At 55.4% G+C, this 18,442-nt stretch overlaps 1 protein-coding gene across 1 annotated transcript in view; it reads right to left on the reverse strand.

Annotated features, from left to right (window-relative positions):
* SLC6A6 (solute carrier family 6 member 6) overlaps positions 1-18,442 on the reverse strand; it is an 82,794-nt gene that overhangs the window by 14,024 nt on the left and 50,328 nt on the right. Inside the window, exons 6-10 of the mRNA XM_027587412.2 lie at positions 15,718-15,850; positions 8,336-8,470; positions 7,047-7,150; positions 6,793-6,917; positions 2,843-2,955 (exon numbers count right to left, since the gene is read on the reverse strand). Coding sequence (XP_027443213.1) covers positions 2,843-2,955; positions 6,793-6,917; positions 7,047-7,150; positions 8,336-8,470; positions 15,718-15,850 — 610 coding nt within the window. The remainder of the gene's footprint in view (positions 1-2,842; positions 2,956-6,792; positions 6,918-7,046; positions 7,151-8,335; positions 8,471-15,717; positions 15,851-18,442) is intronic.

Consider the following 18,442-nt stretch of genomic DNA (forward strand, 5'->3'; position numbering starts at 1 on the left):
TCAGTCTTCTCCCCTGTACCATCGGGGGATCTTGCCTACTCAGCAGGGATGTTGAGAAAGATGTGAAATCATGAGAGGAAAAACTGGCAATAGCGTGATTGCTGTGAACCCAAGTCAGGGGCTGAGTGAGTCACAGGGAGATGGGGCCATCTCTCCTCCTCCGGTGCTGTTGGCTCTCTCATGAAAGCATCTGCCTCCAGGCACATGGCATCCCTCCTCCACCTCACCAAGAAATACACAATGGTACTACGGATCCTAAGCCAAAGAGTGCTCCCCACGGATGCTAGGCATCTGGGAGGGCGTTTCCTTTACGTGCAAGGGTCACACTCCATCAGCGAGAGGCCTCTGCCTGAGGTTGCCTGGGGATCTCCGCGCTTCCACGGGAGGAAGCTATTTTGGGAGAACTCCAAGGTAAGGCCAGGGGGGATGAATTAACAGGTCAGGGAACGAGTAGCCCCAGGGGCAAGCCCATTCCTTAAACCAGCTCTGCATGGCCTCAGCCGAGTCCTTGTCTCCCTCAGGCTCGGTTTTCGGGGCTCGACAGGGCAACAGTTGTGCCCAGCTATAGGGACTTGTGTTTAATGGGGACAGAGCTTAGTTTGGGAAGACGAAAAAGTTCCGGGGATGGAGGGTGGTGATGGTCGCACAACAGCATGAATGTACTTAACACCACTGCACTGCATGCTTAAAAATGGTTAAGATGGTCCATTTTATGTTATGTGCATTTTGTCACATGCAGGTACATCAAAAGCCCGGCATGAAGCCTTGCCCACAGGAACGCCTCACGTGACAGAGCTCCGACTGTATTCACGGTGCATGAGGCGGTCACCGGCATCTGCAAAACCTTCCCCTACGTCCCCAAGTTCACACAGCAAATAGATGCAAAGGAGGGATTCCAAAGGAGGCCATCAGACTCCGAGACATCATGCCCTAGCTCCTGGGGTTCAAATCCCCATCATGCTCTTCTTGGTATATCAATCAGGCAGGTCATTTAAGGGCTCTGAACCTTGAGTTTCATGTTCTGAGTGGAAAGGGTACCAGCTCCCCCTGAGGCTGGCTTTGAGAGCTGGCCACGATGCCCCAAACCTGTTGGCCGCCATGAGGCCTAGCTCAGAAGTGCAGATCCCTAGCCAGGCCCGCCCTGCCTCCCAGGAAAAAAACCTAATGAATAAACCACCTCTGCTCACTCAGGAAGCAGCTTCCACAGCCCAAGAGGCCCATTTGGGGCCCATGGAGATGTCATGCTTTGTCATTTATTAACCTCTCTCTGTTTTTGTTTTTTGTTTTCACTTAGAGCTTTGGAAGAAGTTATAAAAGCCATTTGCTTGGGGCCTCCGAAGGCCAAACTCATTAACGAGGGATGATTAATGGAGTCCTCTTGCTGTTTATACAGCTCAAGCCCACCAACAACTGCACAAGTATTTTGTTTTCAGGCTCCCAAATGTTTCCACTCTGTCTTCTCTGCTAATCCTGGTCCCCATCCTGCCAAATCCTTTGCTCTGTTCTTGACCTTGCTGGCAGACTGCCTCCTCTCCTCTGCTCGACCTTCTAAGACGCTCCTCCTACCTGCTTCTGAGTCCACAGGGACCCACCCTGGGCTCCGGTGCGGAGGCTGCTGCCCACGGGCAGGTGGTGAAGCCCTCTCCTGACCTGGCAGCAGGTCTCACCTCTCACAGGGTCCCAGCTAACCAAAGATTTCCCAGGAGGCGGCCAGAGACCCAGACAACAGAGGAGACGGCAAAACGCCGACCTTTCAGATGCCGGCCCCTGGGTGGCACGGCTTGTAGGGATCTGGTCTGGGCACACGACCGGCCCGCCCTGCGTACCCTAACTCCCTGGTCCTGGAGTCATGCCCGTGCTCTAAACTGTCCTCTTGAGACACCCCCAAGGTGAATACGCATATCTCCAGGGGAACGTGTCCAGGAGTTCACTCTACTGTCCTCCAAGCACCACTAGCTGCTCTGTATCGGGCACTGTGCCTGGTACTTCATACAAGCCAGTGGAGGTATAATCACACCCATTTACCAGATGAGAAAACTGAGTCTCAGACAGGGGAGGAAATGTGCCCGATGCCACACAGTGGCATGGGGGCTTGCAGCTGTGGCTCCAAAGCCAGACTTGGCCTCTGGTTGGCTCTCACTGACATACCCACTGGAGGCCTGAGCCCTGGAGGGATGGGACGTAGGGGTTGAGACGTGCAGGGAAATAGCCACACACAGGTGGTGGGTATACGACGGAGTCCTGCCGTGAGAGGGCAGAAGCCAGGAGGGCCAGAGGGCAGGGGGGTTCTGAGTGAGGCTCCCCAGTGCTTAGTTGTTCACCGAGCACTGGAGGATCACAGTTTCACTGCATGGGGAACAACTCCCGGGCTCCAGGCCTCACTGAACACCAGGTGCGGCTTAGGTCTCTTTGGCTGCACTAGGACAACCAGGGATGGCCTGGGTCATGACTGTCATCCCCGCCCCGAACTGCCTATCTGCCGTATCACTCAGGGGCCCCTGCGGGACCCTCCACGGGCACACATCATCACCACCTGGTCTTGTCCTCTACTTCCCGTCTATGGCTTCGTTTTGACCACACCCTTCAAGTGGCCGTTTCCCCCTGGCTGGGGTCTAAGACTCCAGCTCTGGGCCAGAGGTCCTACTCCTGCTGCCCTGAGGCCTCTTCAGCCCCACCTCCCGGGGCCCTAGAGGAAGCCTCGCTGGCTGCAGCTGGTGCAAGTCTGATGTGAGGGTGGGAAGGGGGTGACCATCTCACACACGGCACGCTGAAGGGGGCTTTCCCAGAACCCCGTTCCCCACGGGTGAGCCCTCCCCACGGCGTCCCCTCGACCCGTACCTACCTGGCTATCCAGTCCAAGCAAGAGAAGCATAATAAAAAAGAGAATGGACCAAAACGTGGGCAGCGGCATCATGGTCACGGCTTTTGGGTAGGCAATAAAGGCCAGGCCAGGACCTAGAGGGAAGAGAGAATGGGGAGGGGCAGAGGGGGGGCACATTAGTGACTGAGCCCCCCGGAGCACTGGAGCTCACACAAAGACACTCGGGCCTGAGGCGGTGTCCCAAACCCCAAATGCAGGGAGGAGCCGGGTCTGAATTCCTGCCTGGGGGAAGAGCCCAGGCCTGCCTCCCTTTCGGACGGGGCGCACTGGGGCTCGGGCGGGGCCCCGTTTTAGCATCTGTCTCCTAGGCAGCAGCACCCGTGGCCTCACAGAATCCGGCAGGCGCTGGGCATTTAAGTGAGGGAAATGGGCCTGAGCCTGGGACTCAGTCTACCGGCTTGAAAAAGGAGCCCCCCCCACCCCCCGCCGCCGCTTCCCAAACCAGAGCGACCATGCCAACATTTGCTGGAAGGAAGCAAAGGGGGAAAGATCTGGTTATCTGAACTACTGAAGCCCCCGTTTGCAAAGAAAAGGTTTGGACTTCTGACTGAAACACTGTGAAAGAGTACAGAACCCCGCCCTGCAGGGCCAACATCTCTTCAGGGGTGCATCTGCGCACCCCACCTGAGCAACGTCACAGCCAGGGCCCAAAGCTGAAAGGAGGTGTGCGCGGGGCAAGACCCCGGGCTCAGGAGACCATCCGCCATCTCCTCTTTACATCACCACGTGCCCCTGCGGGGCCTCAGTTTCCCCACCTGGGAAGTGAGGGGCACGATCCCAGAAATGCCTCCCAAGGAGCCTTCTTGTGCTCAGATTCTCAGATGCTGAGACCACTACCCTAGAAGAGGGCTTCTGGTTTCTAAAGAGGGGACTCTGGCAGAATCTGGAGGCAGCGTGTGGGAGATGGGAGCCCCGCCACCTTAGGGGGCACCTTTCTGACTGGAAACATTCCAGAGACAGAGGGAAAGGTCTCCTCCCGTCTCCAGGGGGCCTGAGGGGAGGAGCCAGGGGGAGGAACCATAACTGAGGCTCGCAGGTGCAAGAGGTGGCAGGAAGCAGCAAAAGAGAGGAGGCCTGAAAGGGCCCAGGGCTGAAAAACTAAAGTAAAATCCACAACTTAAAAAAAAAATTAATTAATTAATTTAAAAAAGGTCAAGAAATGTGAAGACAAAAAAGGGCTGGAGGGCAGGATATTTAGAGCAGATATCAGAAACCCAAGAACTGGCTTAGGAATGAAAAACAAAAACAAAAACAAACAAACAAAAAACTGTAAAATAAATTGGAGCCAGAAACCACACCGTAGGGCGTTACCCACAACTGTGGCAGGCAAGGGCGAGCCCTCCTACTGGCCCGAGTCTACCCGACTGAGGAAAACCCGACCGTGACCTGGAGTCCCCAGGCTGCGACGGTAGAAAATCCCACGAGAAGTGGGGGAAGGGGTGCTTGTACCAACCCCAAAGCCCAAGTTGGAACAGAAGCCACGTGGGCACCTCGGCTGGGGCCCACGGGGCCCCCTCCACGCCAGCTCTGGCCCGACTGGTAGGCATCAGTGCGTGGGGATTCGAGTCCAGCCGACTGCGAGACAGATGTAAAATGGGGCCCCCCACCCCCCACCTGCCACCCGCCACCCGCCGCCCACTGGGGCCTGGTGGAGGTTTTCTCAACGCGCTCGTTTCTGTATTTCAGTTTTGCCTTTGTCAAGCCAGCCTCTGGGAGAGGGTCTGAGCATCTTTCTCTAAAAGCGCACGGTGAACTATAGAGAGAGAAGTCCATGTGAAGGAACGCAGCCGCTCCGAGCACCAACGCAGGCCTCTCCGCGAGCAGAGAACGCGCCCCTGCCTGCGCCGTGTGCACTCCGTTCGGCTAGATAATGATCTGGTTCAAATGCACTTCGCTCAATATGGTGCTTGTTAAAAGCTTATTAGAGAAATAATCACCCTTGATGTGTCAGCTGTTCAGACATCACCGTGGGGAATAAACGACAAGGTGTTTGAAGTGGACAGGAGGAAGAAAACAACTTAGGGTGATGATATAGACAGATATAAAAATACCTAGTTGTCCACGGAGAAAGATCTATTTTATATATCCCACCACCAAATTCACTCCACGCTCCTGGCAATCACAACTGGTTTGTAAGCCCTCAACTAAAAAAAGGCACTGCAAAGGAACTGCAAATTGTCTCCCCCCTCGTCACTGGAACTGTCACACTCCCAAGTGGGTGTGGATCTTTCTGGAATTACTTTGTGTCCTCAGTCTCTGGCCAGCCTCTTGGGGTAGGAGAGCTACGTTTGACGGTCAGGTCTGGGACTGGGGGCAGTTGAGAGATGCGTGGGGCTGAGCTGTGGACTTGCCACCCTTGTCCTGCAACACTGGAGGGTGTGAGGGTGGCAGAGAATATCTTCGCTAAGTGAGGATGAAAGCAGGGCCCACAGGCTCGGAGGTCAGAGAAGGTCAGAGGAGCTCAGGTGCATTCTCACACAGGGAAGACCGGAGCTGTCACGTGCATCCAGGGTGGCGGCGGGGGGGGGGGGGGGCAGGCAGGAGGTGGGGGAGGTCCTCATGTCAGAGGGGCCTGTCCAGGAGACCCCAGCTCGGACCCTTACCAGCCCAAGCAAGGCCCTTGCTCTCAAGCCACTGGTGTCATCTGCAGAACAGATGTCTACATGCACAAGGCTGAGGTATCCCTGACCCCCAACGCTAGGGTTCTGTGGCTGAGGAACCAGGACACCGCCCAGTTTCCCACGAGGGCAAGGGTAATGCCCAAGGCAAGGGCTCCAGCTCTGTCTGATTCTGGTCCATGGTGGTCCCTGGAGTTAGGACATTAGGCTCCCCTCTGGGCCTGAGAGAAGCCTCTGCCCAGGACCCTCGCCTGCCTCCAGGTGGTCCCAGAGAGGTCGTGAGAAATCAGGAGGTCAGGTGCAGCAGAGGACGTGTACAAAATAACCAAACCTTCCACACAGCTGACGACCACCCGCCAAGGGAATGGGCAGGATAGGAGTGAGTTGGAGAAGGGGCAAAGGTGGAATTTGGGGATCCTGGGAGCCTATGGTTCTTGTTCCCATATCCAAACCACTGTGGTTATATAGCTGCGGTTCTAGGACTTAGAACATCCAGGGGCAAGTCCTAGAATACTGTGGTGCTGAGGCTCTAGGATTCTAGCAACTGAAGGCCTCATCATACTCAGGTTCCAGAGCCACCTTGCTGGAGCTCCAGGACCCCAGCCTAGGATCCCAGGCTTTACAGAGTTCATAATTCCAAGACTCTTTCCTCTACTTCCAGAAGGAGCACCCCACCAACAGGGCCCACACCCTGAGGGGGTGACACTGTCCCCCCCAACCTACCCCCAAATTGGATCTGTCACCGACCCAGAGGGCGGCTGGCATGCCCACTGTCTCTCCCCCACCCGCCGCCTACGGTGGTGCCTGACACAGGGCAGACTCCATTAATCAAGAACATCGGTGGAATGAATGAATGAATGGGTTTGCTAGAGGGAGCGCGCTGGGAGCAAAGTGCAAAATACAGAAACCAAAGCTGAGAAGGTGGTGATGGAATGCCGACTGGTGGCTGGCGTGGGCCTGAGTTAGGAGAGTGGTTTCTGTTGCTGAAACCAGGAGTTTGCGGGGGGTGGGGGAAGGAGAGGGAGGGAAGACCACACAAAAGTAGCTAAATAGTCCCCAACTTAACCAGCCCCCACGTTTCTGCAGCCCCTCGGGCCAAATCGCAATGAAAGTACTTAAAATTTAGCTTTTGTACTCTTTGATACTTTGGGGACATCTTGGTGGGGGGGGTCCGTTTCGGAAACCAGGCTCGTCCCCCCACAAAGCCCCCTGGGGTCTGGCTTCATGCCTGCAGTACTCGGCTTACACACTAGGTGGCAGTGCCCACCACCACTGCCACCAATACCACCATACCTGACTCAGCCACATCAGCAATGTCCACCCCTTGCTCTTGTGCCATGAAGCCCAGGATGGAAAAAATTGCGAAGCCAGACACAAAACTGGTACCACTGTTCAGGCATCCCAGCAGCATACAGTCCCTAAGTTACACATATGTCAGGGAGCAAGTTAATTCACAACACAAGGAAGCCACGCTCCCTACTTCTTCTCTTTTTTCTTTAAACATCATCATTTCTAAGGTCCACCAGGCCCGCTGGCGTGACACTTGCCTGTACGAGTTGTACTTGTACTTGTTGTAGCTCCCCAGAGAGGTCATGGCCCCCAGGCAGATGGCGTAGGAGAAGAATATTTGGGTCCCAGCATCAATCCACACCTATGGGGGTTTGGGTGGGGGTGGCAAGGAAAGAGAGAAGGGGCCAGTTAGAGCCAGCTTCCTGGAGGAGACGGTGCGGGTTCCCGGCCACCTGAAGGACTGCACCTCAAAATGTGCAGATTTTTGACTGAAATCAGAGCATTCGTGCTGGAATCCAAGGTGTCTTTCAAGGCAATATTGAGTTGCAAGGAAGCCCAGAAGTCGAAGAAACCCCCAGTCACTCAGCATCAGGATTACGAGGAAAGGTTTTTGGAGCAGATGATCTGAATTCCAACCATGAAATGATTGTGAGCAAGAGGACTCCCGCCCAGAGCCTCAGTGTTCACATCTGTAAAATGGGCTCTGCTGCGCTACTGCTCAGGTTCTAAGAGTAAAGATTTAGCTCAGTGCGGACACATGGTTAAGACTGTTAAGTCAAGGCTGCTACCATGACTGTAATTGCTATCGTCTGCAGTGGGGAGGAATTCCCTAACGGATTGTGCAGGCAAAGCTGCTCTCCAGAACCCTCATCCAGCAGCTCCTGAGGGCCACAAAGCTGCCTTCCCAGCTGTCCTCTGATGTTGGCCAAGCCCCACCCCCCAGCCCCCCATCCTGCCCAGGGTGAGAGGGCAGTGAGGAAGAGAACCGAAGCAGCACAGGACCTTGAAGGCCACCTGAAGTCTGAGGATCCTGGAGACAAAAGGTCCTCAAATGGGTCAATAAAACATCCCAGGGCTTTCTCCAACCCCCTGCGGTCACGTGGCCGAGTGCCCGGAGCTGGGTGTTCAGTATCTGCCCCTCGACCTTCCAAGAGCTCAGCACCCATTCTGAATTCCAACGTCAGCCAAGGAAGCCAGCAGCGCTCCTGGGCCAGCTCCCCGACCCCCACGCCGCCGCCCTCCTGGCTGCTGTGGGCAGAGACCAGGGCCAAGGAGGAGACGAGCTCCTAAAAAGATTTCTCCCCACTTCCCTGGCACAGTGCCTGAAGGAGACTGTGGCTGGCCTCAGCAGTCCTCCACATGGAAAGATACACACACAGCTGGAAAGGCCCGTGAACATGGTAGACAACCTGCCACAGCCCAGCCGAAAAGTACTGGGAGCTGATGGCCCGACTCGATCTGTGCCCCCAGGACTGTCGGCCTAGCTTTCCCGCACCCTGCCCTGCCTGGCCCTGGGTGGGAGGGAGGACAGGCTGCCCTGCGGTACCTGCGGGTCCTCGAGGCGGCTGATGTCGGGGTACAGATAGAACTTGATGCCTGCACCTGCACCGGGCAGCGTCAGTCCACGGACCAGCAGCACCAGGAGCATAGCGAACGGGAAAGTGGCCGTGAAGTAGACGACCTGTGAGGGCAGAGAGTGATTCAGGGGAACCCCGGCATCAACCGTTGCTGTCAAATTCAAGCATTCTCCCCGAGGCCAGGGGGCTGGAGCCGAGCGTGCTGTTTCCCTTGCTGTGTGATCTTGCGCATGTTGCTTAACCTCTCTGGGCCTCAGTTGCCTCCCCTGTAACCTGGGTATAATACCAGTACCTACCTCACAGATTTGCTGAGATTCAATGAAAACAATCCTGTAGGTATTTACTGAATATCTAGGCCCTAGAAATAGAGTGGTGGACCAGGCAAAAATCCCTGCCCTCATGGAACAGACATTTCTTTCTTTTTTTTTTTTTTTTAAGATTTTACCCATTTATTTGACAGAGAGAGAGACAGCGAGAGAGGAAACACAAGCAGGGGGAGAGGGAGAGGGAGAAGCAGGCTTCCTGCAGAGCAGAGAGCCCTACATGGGGCTCGATCCCAGGACCCTGGGATCATGACCTGAGCCGAAGGCAGACGCTCAACGACTGAGATACCCAGGTCCCTGGAACAGGAATATTTCTAATGAGTGAAGAAGGAAAATGCAAAATAAGATGTCAGCTATCAAGTGTATATGAAAAAAGCTTAGCCCCATGGTCGGCATGTGACACTACGTATTAGCTAACATTACAACTGTTAGTATGACTCTTAGGGTTCTGAATCAGTTAGGTGAGGGTTCAAACCCCAGCTCTGTCCCCTTGCTTGCTGTGTGACCTTGGATGTGATGCTTCACCTCTCTGGGCCTATTCCCTTATGTGTAAATGGAGACAACAGTAATAGAAGACCTCCATCAAGAGGGGAAGTGAGGATTCGATGAGATGATATTTGGAACACCATCAAAACAGTGCCTGGCACGTAGGTGCTCAAGAAATGGGGCCTGTTGTCGACACTGATTTCGTAGGAAGTGCACACGGAACTCCTGGGAGGAAATGAAGCTTCTAAAGCCCCTTGGCCAGGAGACCGGGAAGGTCCCCCCCCTCCCACTTACTTGGGGCTGTGGGAGGCCCCACAGCCCTCCCTGGATCACACAGCACATCCCGGGCAGCCCAAGGTCAATTGGAGGTGGGGACCCAGAGATGACCCAGGCTGGGCCGTTCCATCGCCAAGGGCCTGCCCTACTTCCTCTCCTTCTCTCCCGAAAGCGCTGGTCTCCAAACATCCTGTGCCCTCAGTTCTCTCGGATGGATTTTTCCCTATCTTTTCATTCACTGTGAGGCATTTCCAGGCAGGGTTCATGCCTGGGAGGAGCTCAGAGGTGCGTGGCTCTGAACGGACGGCGAGATGCTGGTGTTTCCAGCAGGGCGCTGGCCGAGCAAGGACGCCCCAGGCACGAGGCCACTTGATGCTCACCGCAGCCTGCAAACTGGCATGCTGGCCACCGTGCTGACAGAGGAACGGGAGCTCAGCAGGGCTCGGAGACTTGCCTGCGTCATTCCCAGGGAGCAGGAGCTATAGTCAGGGCCCGTGGAGGTTAACCACCTTGTTCTGAGCAAAGGCATTAGGCATTTTCACTTCACCAACGCCGCACATACAGAAATTTCCTGTTGACCACCTGAAACGCTAAGACTGGCCACAGAGCCCCTGACTCCCTCAGGGCCTTGGGGGCCAGGGGACCGGAAAGGAATGACTACACAGCCAATGTACCCATTTTACAGGTGAGGAAACCGACACCCAGAGAGCAGCATGAACGTGTCCGTGGTGCTGGGGGCTGGGGGCAGGGCCAGGTTACTGCAGGGCACTTCTGGGGCCCATGTAGGTACCAGACACTGATGGAGGGTGACGGAGCCCTGAACCCCAACTATCTGGCACAGGAACCCTTGCTGGAGCACAATTCTTGGACAGCCAACATCCCTGTGAGTAGAAACAACTAGAAAGGGCCTTTGGAAAAGGGCAAGAAGAAAGCTCTCAGGGCCTGCCTGGCTCAGCTGCCCTCGGCCAGTACCACCAACCAGCATTTACTGAGTGCTTACTGTATGCCTGGCACTATTCCAAGTGCAGTAACTTCTGTACTTAGTTGGTCCCACCCTAACCCTTTGAGGCAGGTTTCATTAGTAGCCTCATCTTGAAAGTGAGGACACCAAAGCCCAGAGAGTCCCCAGCTTGTCCACAGGTCACACAGCACTTAAGTGCCCCAGAGCCTGCCTCCAGACGGTGGCAGAGCAGTAAAAAGCCCTTCCCCGTCTGGCACTTTATTCAACCCTTCCAACAACCAGAGGAAGGCTGGACTCCCCAAGAGGGCAGGTCGGAATTCAAGCTCGCTGTCTGGCTTGCTGTGAGACCTTGAGCAAGCTACTGTCCCTGTCTGAGCTTCATTTCCCCACCCGCAAAGTGAGAAGCTCAGACCAGGTGAGCTCTGGGGTTCCGTCCAGCTCTGCCCCTCCGGGGGGAGGGATAGAGTGTCAGGGAGGGCCCACTCGGGGTCATCCGGGCTGGGGTTTGGATCCCACCTCTGCCACCTCCCAGCTGGGTGGCTTGGCCTCAGCTCCCATCTGTATGAGGAGGAAAATAAGGGTGCTTACCTCACTCGCCATCCTCAAGAAACCTGAGCAGTGAGGACTCTCCTGCTGATCCCATTAGGCTTCAGGGCGGGCCCTACGCCTGCCTCTGTGGCTCCCCTCCAGCCCCCGATGCCTTTTCTCCATCTGGGCCTCAGTTTCCCCAGCCACCCCATCTTCTTCTCCTGAGGCAGAGAACCCTCCCAATTTCCCAAGGACAAGAAGGCAGGCTTGGAGGAAAGGGGCAGCTCAGGAGGCCACAGAAGGGGTGAAAGAAAGAAAACCAGCATGCCCCCACCCCTGCCCCCCAGGCTGCTCCTCCCTTCCTGCAGACAGGCCCTCCACTGGTTCCCACCTCTGGGCCCTGCTGTGGACCACACCCAGGGGCTGGTGGCTGTCCCCAAAGCCAGCTGGGCCCCGCTGGGCTGGGCAACCAGGCTCTGGCCAGAGGGCTTTGTGTCAGGGACACAGGAAACCACCCCGGGATGGGGGTGGCTTCCCTTGTTTTCATGTATTAAATCTGTTTAACAAGCACTTAAGGAGCACTTACTGTGTGCCAGGCACTATGCTAAGAGCGTTATGTGCGTTAACTCATTTCATCCTCACGACAACCTGAAGAGGTAGGGAAGTGAATTACCTGCATTTTCTAGAGGAGAAAACAGGCCCCAAGAGGTGACGTCAAGTGCCTGGGGTCACAGCACTAGTAGGTGGCAGAGGTGGGATAGGACCCCTACCAGCTGGCTTCAGAGTCCCGGGTCTTGTGTGTGTGTGTGTGTGTGTGTGTGTGTGTGAGTGTGAGTGTGTGAGTGTGTGTGTACTTTACTGCGGTTCGTCCCCCGATCCAGAAGGGGACAGCCCCACCTGCTCACACAGCCCCACCTAGTCACGCCACTTCATCTGCCTCTTTGGAAGCCACCCTTGTTTTGCAGAATTTGCTGCTCTGAGGACAAGCCCCTGAGAGCCATTCTCTCAACTTTTCCGTGACTTCCCCGGGATCCTCACGGGAGAAGCTGGTGCCAGCCACCGCCAGTGGGCCTCTAGTGGTGGCCCAGCAGGCCTTGCCACGGGACATGGTATTTTTCCACTCTTGCTGGCAAGCCTCTGTGGTTCCTCTGAGCCCTTGACCCAAAAGCCCTGTGGCCCAACTGCCCTGGAAACTTGCAAGGACAACTCTTCCTCATTCCCCTAGGGATGGCAGGGAGAGAGTGGCCCACAAGGCAGGAGGGAGATGGGCTAGTCTCCCACCGCCGCCCTGAACCTCGTTTGGGGGTAAAGGCCTGGGCAGCAGGGGTCACTCATCCCAAAGATGGAGGCTCCTAGAGGTGGGGCCACGGGTCTGTGCCCAGCACCTTGGCAGGCCCCGAGGGTCTTCACGGCACCCCTGTGTGTGTGAGGAGGGCATCACTAACTCCTTTCACATAAGGGGAAACCAAGGCTCGGAGAGGGAAGGGGATGTCCCCAAAGTTGTGCAGCTTGTGGGAGTAAAACTGAGATCCCAAACCAGGTCCGACTCTGACAGCCCCCGCCCCCGCTTTGTTTTCAAGTGTGAGACGGAAGAGCTGGGCGTGCAGCCTCAGGACACGTCTGTGCTCAAGTCCGTGACCGTACTCCCCTTCGCGTCCCCAGTGCCATACTTCCTGCGCGACGGTCTGGACTTGGCACCTTCCGGGCTCATGCGCTGTGAGCAAGGACATGCCTGCCTCCCGTCCCCACGGTCAGGCTAGCCGAGGGGGAGGGCAGGCAGCAGGTGATGCTTAGGAGGTGGAAGAATGCAGGGCACCAAGGTGGGGAGCTGGGCTGCCTGGGTTCAAATCCCACTTGGCTACCGACACCTCAGAACATGAGGATGATGGAATGAAGCTGTAATGGACAGCCCTGAGACCGGGGCCTGGTGTGTGCATGACACAGCCTTTGCCGCCATTATCACTGTCTGTTGTATGAATGAAGCCCCAGCAGATTCTGGGCCAAGGTTCAGACCCTTGGAATGATGACAATTACAAAAAAGGGAACTGAGGCTCAGAGAGGCAAAGTGACTTGAACTTGGGTCCTGAGCCGCCCAGGCCCTCCCTCCATCCACCCCCTGCTGGACCAGGGTCAGCCACTGAAGCACGGCCAGGGCCAGGATGAGGTCCATCCTGCTGCCCATGGGCCCAGCCCCCACGGCGGCCGTGAACCTGGTCTGTGGCCAGGGCTGGAAGCCATGGCTGGCGGCGGGCGGCGGGCGGGCAGGCAGGCCATGGAGCTCAAGGAAGTCCACAGAGCCTTACTGTGTTTGTCTTGGCTTCTTGGGGCTGGCCCAGGCTCTGCTATTGTTCTGGGAGCCATGCCCGCCCCTCAGGGGCCTGGAGCGTGAGGAGGAGATTGTCTCCAGGGGCGGGGTAGGGTAGGGGGACCTCTGTCAAGTCACGTCTTCAACCGGCCACAGTTGCAGCCCGGTACCCTCTACTTTTCAATTTGGTTCTAAACTCCTGCCCCTTCCATTGTATCTCAAAGGTTGCCCGCTGTTTCTGGGAAACATCAGCTTCCTCCATCAGACTGGGGGCTCCCCCATAGGTTTGGGGGATATACCTCAGGGCCTTTGCATTGGCTGTTGTCCCTGGAATATTTTCTCCTTCAGATATCCACATGGCTTACCCTTCACTTCCTTCGGATCTGTGTCCCAAAGTCACCCTTTTTGGTGAGCCTGCCTGTCCACCTCATTTAAAAGTGTACCCCAACACTTCCTGTTCTCCTTCACGTTATTCTTCAGTCCACACCTGACTCCTATGTATTTTATGCATTCACCTTGTCACAACCAACAAATCTGTCAGCTCCTGCACCACAGAGATTTCTGTCTTTTTTGTGGACTCCCGCGTGTCCCCTGGTCCTAGTCCTACAACAGTGCCTGATGGATAGTAGAGGCTCAAAATGTATGAGTGCATCAGGAAATGATCACGTCTCTTGCATTGTTCGGGACGAGTGCTCCACAGAAACTTCCAGATAAACTCACCTCCACATGGGGAAACGGGAGGCACAGTGAAGAGAGCATTGGTGTTTACGGCACTGTCTGCGCCAAGCAATGATGCTGGGTGCAGAACACAATTTGTTGGAGCCTTCACCTTCACCCATTCTGTAGAAGAGGAAACCAGGGCTTCGAGGGGAGGGAGTGCCCCTGAACAAATCACTTCACCTCTCCCAGCTCAGCTCCCTCCTCATTTGAAGAAAGGCGGTAAGGAAACAGTTTGCACACAAGACAGAGGAGGAGGTGGGCCAACACCGGTGAACGAGCACCCCAAGGCACTGTGGGGATTGCTCGAGGGGCCCCCTTCCTGCCTGTCCCAGTGGGACAATGTCAGCCTGGCCTGCTTCCTTTCCAGAATGGGTTTTAGGAACAGGCAGAGGGCCCCGCTCCAGACTCATCCCCATTACGCCTCTGATCTTGCCCTGAAGTAAATGCTGGGATCTGTTCAGATCCACGATTTCACTTAAGGGGCTCTTCATCCAGGGAGAGCATGGTCCTTAATGTAAATTCCAGTGCAGCAAAGGCCCCTTCTCTGAGCGATGTCACCCCCTGCCCATCACCGTACCTCAAATGCCACCTTAACTTACTCTTTGGACCTTCGGGGGCTTTAGACCTTAAAGAGATGTTCCCCCTGCCAAGATGCAAGTGACAGGAGGGAAATGCTAGGTGGGGGCCATATAAAGGCAGATCAGCCAACTCCTTCTCTCTGGCCTAGAGCCTTGGGTGCAGGCTCACACCTCTGATCACCACAGACCCTTCCGCACTGACTACATCACAGTGGCCACCATTACCGGCCAGGGTCTTGGTTCTGGGGTAATTGTTTAGCTCTAAGTTAACAGGAAGTGTTTTAGTTATAGGCTGTCATTTTCATTATGGGAAATATACCAGTTGTACCTAAAACCTCAATGATAAGCTAACATTTTAATGATCAGCTACCACCTTGGTTAATAGCTAACGTTCTAGTGATCGTGTAACATATTAAATCAGCTACGAATATTTCAGCGATGGCTAACATTTTGGTTAACAACTAACATCTTGGTTATGAGCAAATGACTTAATCATCACCGAAAGCTTTCCTTAATAACTAACATCTTAGTTTCCAGCCCAAGTGTTAGTTGTAAGAGAATTCAGTTAATCAGACTTAGCAGCCAAACTCCAAGTCTGTGCTTCTCAAACCTCCAGGTGCATTTGGATTATCTGGGGATACTGTTCAACCGTGGGTTCTGATTCTGTAGGTGCGGGGCATTTCTAACAAGTCTGTGGGGGATGCTGATACTGCCAGTCAGGGCACACTTTGCAAAGCAAGGGTCCGTGTTGTGGGTGAATCGCTGGTAATTAACAGTAAGTCGCCAGGTCACCTTGCTACCTGCTAACTTATCAATGCCAAAGTTTGTTATCTGCTAACATCTGCACTACCACCAACACCTTGATATGGGAACCAGTGGTGTATGGGAACTTGTGCAAGCTCCAGAGAGCCCACCACCTGACTTTCAGGAATTTTGTTAGCTAGTTGTTAAACCATCAGTAACTTGAAATCAGACATGGTGGGAGTATTTACACCATGAAGCGGGCAAATGCAACAGAGCAGGCCTTATTTTCTTTCAGAGGACTGCTTTAGCAGCCTACACTGGCTCTTCGGTCTGGGCCGGTTTCAAGCAGGAGGGCCTGGGGGGATGGTGAGAGAGTCTCTGCTGAGGGTAGACCCCCCTGAGTCAGGGGAGGGACGGACGCACAACTCACTTTCCCCGTGGACTTGACGCCCTTCCAGATGCAGAAGAAGCAGACCAGCCAGACAAGGAGAAGGCAGAGAGCAAGGTCCCACTTCAAGGAGCCAGGGTCGTCGATTCCAGAAGACAAGCTCAGCACATTGCGCCTTCAAGCAAACAGAGCCACAAGTCAGTCGGGCTGGGTCCTGGGGCAGAGAGAGCTGAGGCCAGGGTTCCCAACAGCCTGGGTTTGAAACCCTGGCTCAGGTACCGTGTTTCCACAAGCCCCCTCCCCTCTCCAAGCCCTGGAATCCCCATGGGTCTCTGAAGCAGTGCCCACCCACGTCACAGGGTTGTGGAGAAGTCAACAAGGGGATAGATTCGGACTCCTATCTCAGGTGAACCTGGGTTCAACCCCGCCTGGCCTCGGGCAAGTTAAGTACATCTCCAAGCCTCAGTTTCCTCATCTGTAAAATGGGTACTAATTCCCATGTGATCGATTCTCAGTAGACCCTTCTTCAGTGCCCACTGTGGGCCAAACACTGGGTTCAAAGTAGGCTCTACTGTGTAAAATCAATGGCTTTGATTTACACTCTCTGTCCCAGCCCTCTTTTATGTTATTCACCCCTGTTTCTTATCTGGATCTCCATGAAAATGTAAGCCTCAAGAGGGCAAAGTGTTTGTTCTATATGTGGCCACAGAGCACCTACCCACCTCTTTACAGGGATCATTGTTAAGAGAAAACCCACACAAAGTACTAACGATAAGATCTGGGGTTCAGCCAGCACTGGGTAAACCTTATTGTTTCCGTCCTAGCCTCGAGATGCCCAGAGCAGCTCTAGGCACCTAAGCAGTGCTGGCCTCCTGCCCCCAACTCCCTGCAGGATCATGAAGTTCTCAGGAGGAGGCAGGTAGACGATCTGAAGGCTAATCGGCACAGGGCAATCACCAGCCCTGCCCAGCATCACGCCGCAGAGGCTGGGTCTTTGGAGTCCAAGAACCTCGCTGACCTACAGAAGACGCGTATGGGCACCTGCTCGCAGACACATCCCTGAGGGGCCGATGCCATCTGAAGTTGGGGTGGGGCAGCACAGGGTGCTGGCAGCCAGAAGCCACGAAATTCAATGCCAAGAAACTGTCCCCATGGTCCCAGAGCTCTGATACTGAAGCAGTGACCAAGGGCGGGCGCATCAAGCACAGGGACGTCAGCCCTGCCCCCCACTCCATCAGGGTTCCCTGTCCCGACTCCCCAGGCTGCTGACCACGGGAGACAGGCAGTTTGTGCTCCCCTGGGAAAAGCCGGGATTCCTTCTGACCAAAGTTGGGTCCTGGTTTCAAGGCCATACTCCAGCCCAAGAGACAGAGAGGGGGTGTGACTTCGTGGCCCAGTTTCCTCTTCTGTAAAACAGAGATAACAGCTCCTGCCCCCAGGCTGCTGCCTGGGAATGCATTCCAGACCATTCTCTAGCTCCCAGCCAGTCAGTGGTCAGGGCTCTGGGTCTTGGAAACCCCGCTGGGCCAGGACACTTCACTGCTTTTCCTTTTTTTTTTTTTTCTTCCACAGAAGCTTCAACTTGTGGACCTTGAATAAATCCAAGATCCCCATCTCAAGTGGCATCCAAGTGAGGCCTTTCTTTGGGCCACTGCCGTGCTCCCAGCACCTAGAACAACACAGGGCACATAGTAGGGCCTCAGTAGATACCTGTTGAGTGAATGAACCAAGGACTCAACTGAGGTGACGAGCGAGTTCACACGGCACTCTGAACCAAGTCATAAAGTATTTCCGTTCACCTTAAAAGGGGCAGCATTCCTGTCCTTTTTTTTGGTGAGAACCCCGACATCAAGGGCCTCCCCTCGGGCACCTCTGACGATGTGTGATCAGAACATCCACAAGGACTTTCCAATTTATCTCATCTGATCCAAGGACTAGAGGTCATTTGCCCCATTTTACACACAGGGAAAACTGAGGCCTGGAAGACTGAACTGCCCACAGACACACAGCCAGTGGCGGGCAGAAGTAGCACCCTACACCCAAGCCTGCCAGACTCTCAAAGCCACTGCTCTGTGGACTCCCCCGCACTGCTCCTCTGATAAGCAGGGAGAATAGAGCCTAAACTTTGAAAAGACTCTGCCCTGTCCCCCTGCTATGGGCCAGGGTCCCCTGAAGCCTCAAGCCAGGGGGCATCCCCATGAGGCAGGCCGTCCGCCAACCGCGCCCCGGCTGGGGCCCTGCCAAGCACATGGGTCTGGCGGCGGTGGCTGCTTAGAACAAAAAGGCCTTCCCCGTGCAGCCTCCAGAGCCCGGCGCCTTCAATGAAGGCCCGGGGCACGCTGGGCAGCGGCCAAGGCTTCCCTGTGAATGGGCCGCGGCAGGGAGAGAGAGTGCTTCTCCACCTCCACACCTTGGCGCCCGCGGCAGCCACACGGTCCTCGTGCTGCCAGGGAAGCCTTTCCTGCTGCTCGGCGGACACCTGACTGGAGTCCCCGGCTGGCTCCCCGGCCACCCGCTCCCGCCAAATGTCACCTTCGGGTGAAAAGGCTGTCTCGCCTACCAGCCTCCAGCCGGCCCAAGAACAAGGATCTCACAGGCGGGCACACAGCAGGTGCTCAGCTAATGCTGAGGAGGCGCCCAGCCTTTCCTTTTCTTCTCAGGCCAGGTCGGCTGAGGAGCCTGAAACCGCAGAGCTAGCCCACACCAAGCGCAGTCGGTTCCTGCCTTCTCCTACTTTTGCGCTCCGTAAACCAGTGGCGCCCGCCAC

This window comes from Zalophus californianus, chromosome 1 (assembly GCF_009762305.2).
Source record: "Zalophus californianus isolate mZalCal1 chromosome 1, mZalCal1.pri.v2, whole genome shotgun sequence".
NCBI lineage: Eukaryota > Metazoa > Chordata > Mammalia > Carnivora > Otariidae > Zalophus > Zalophus californianus.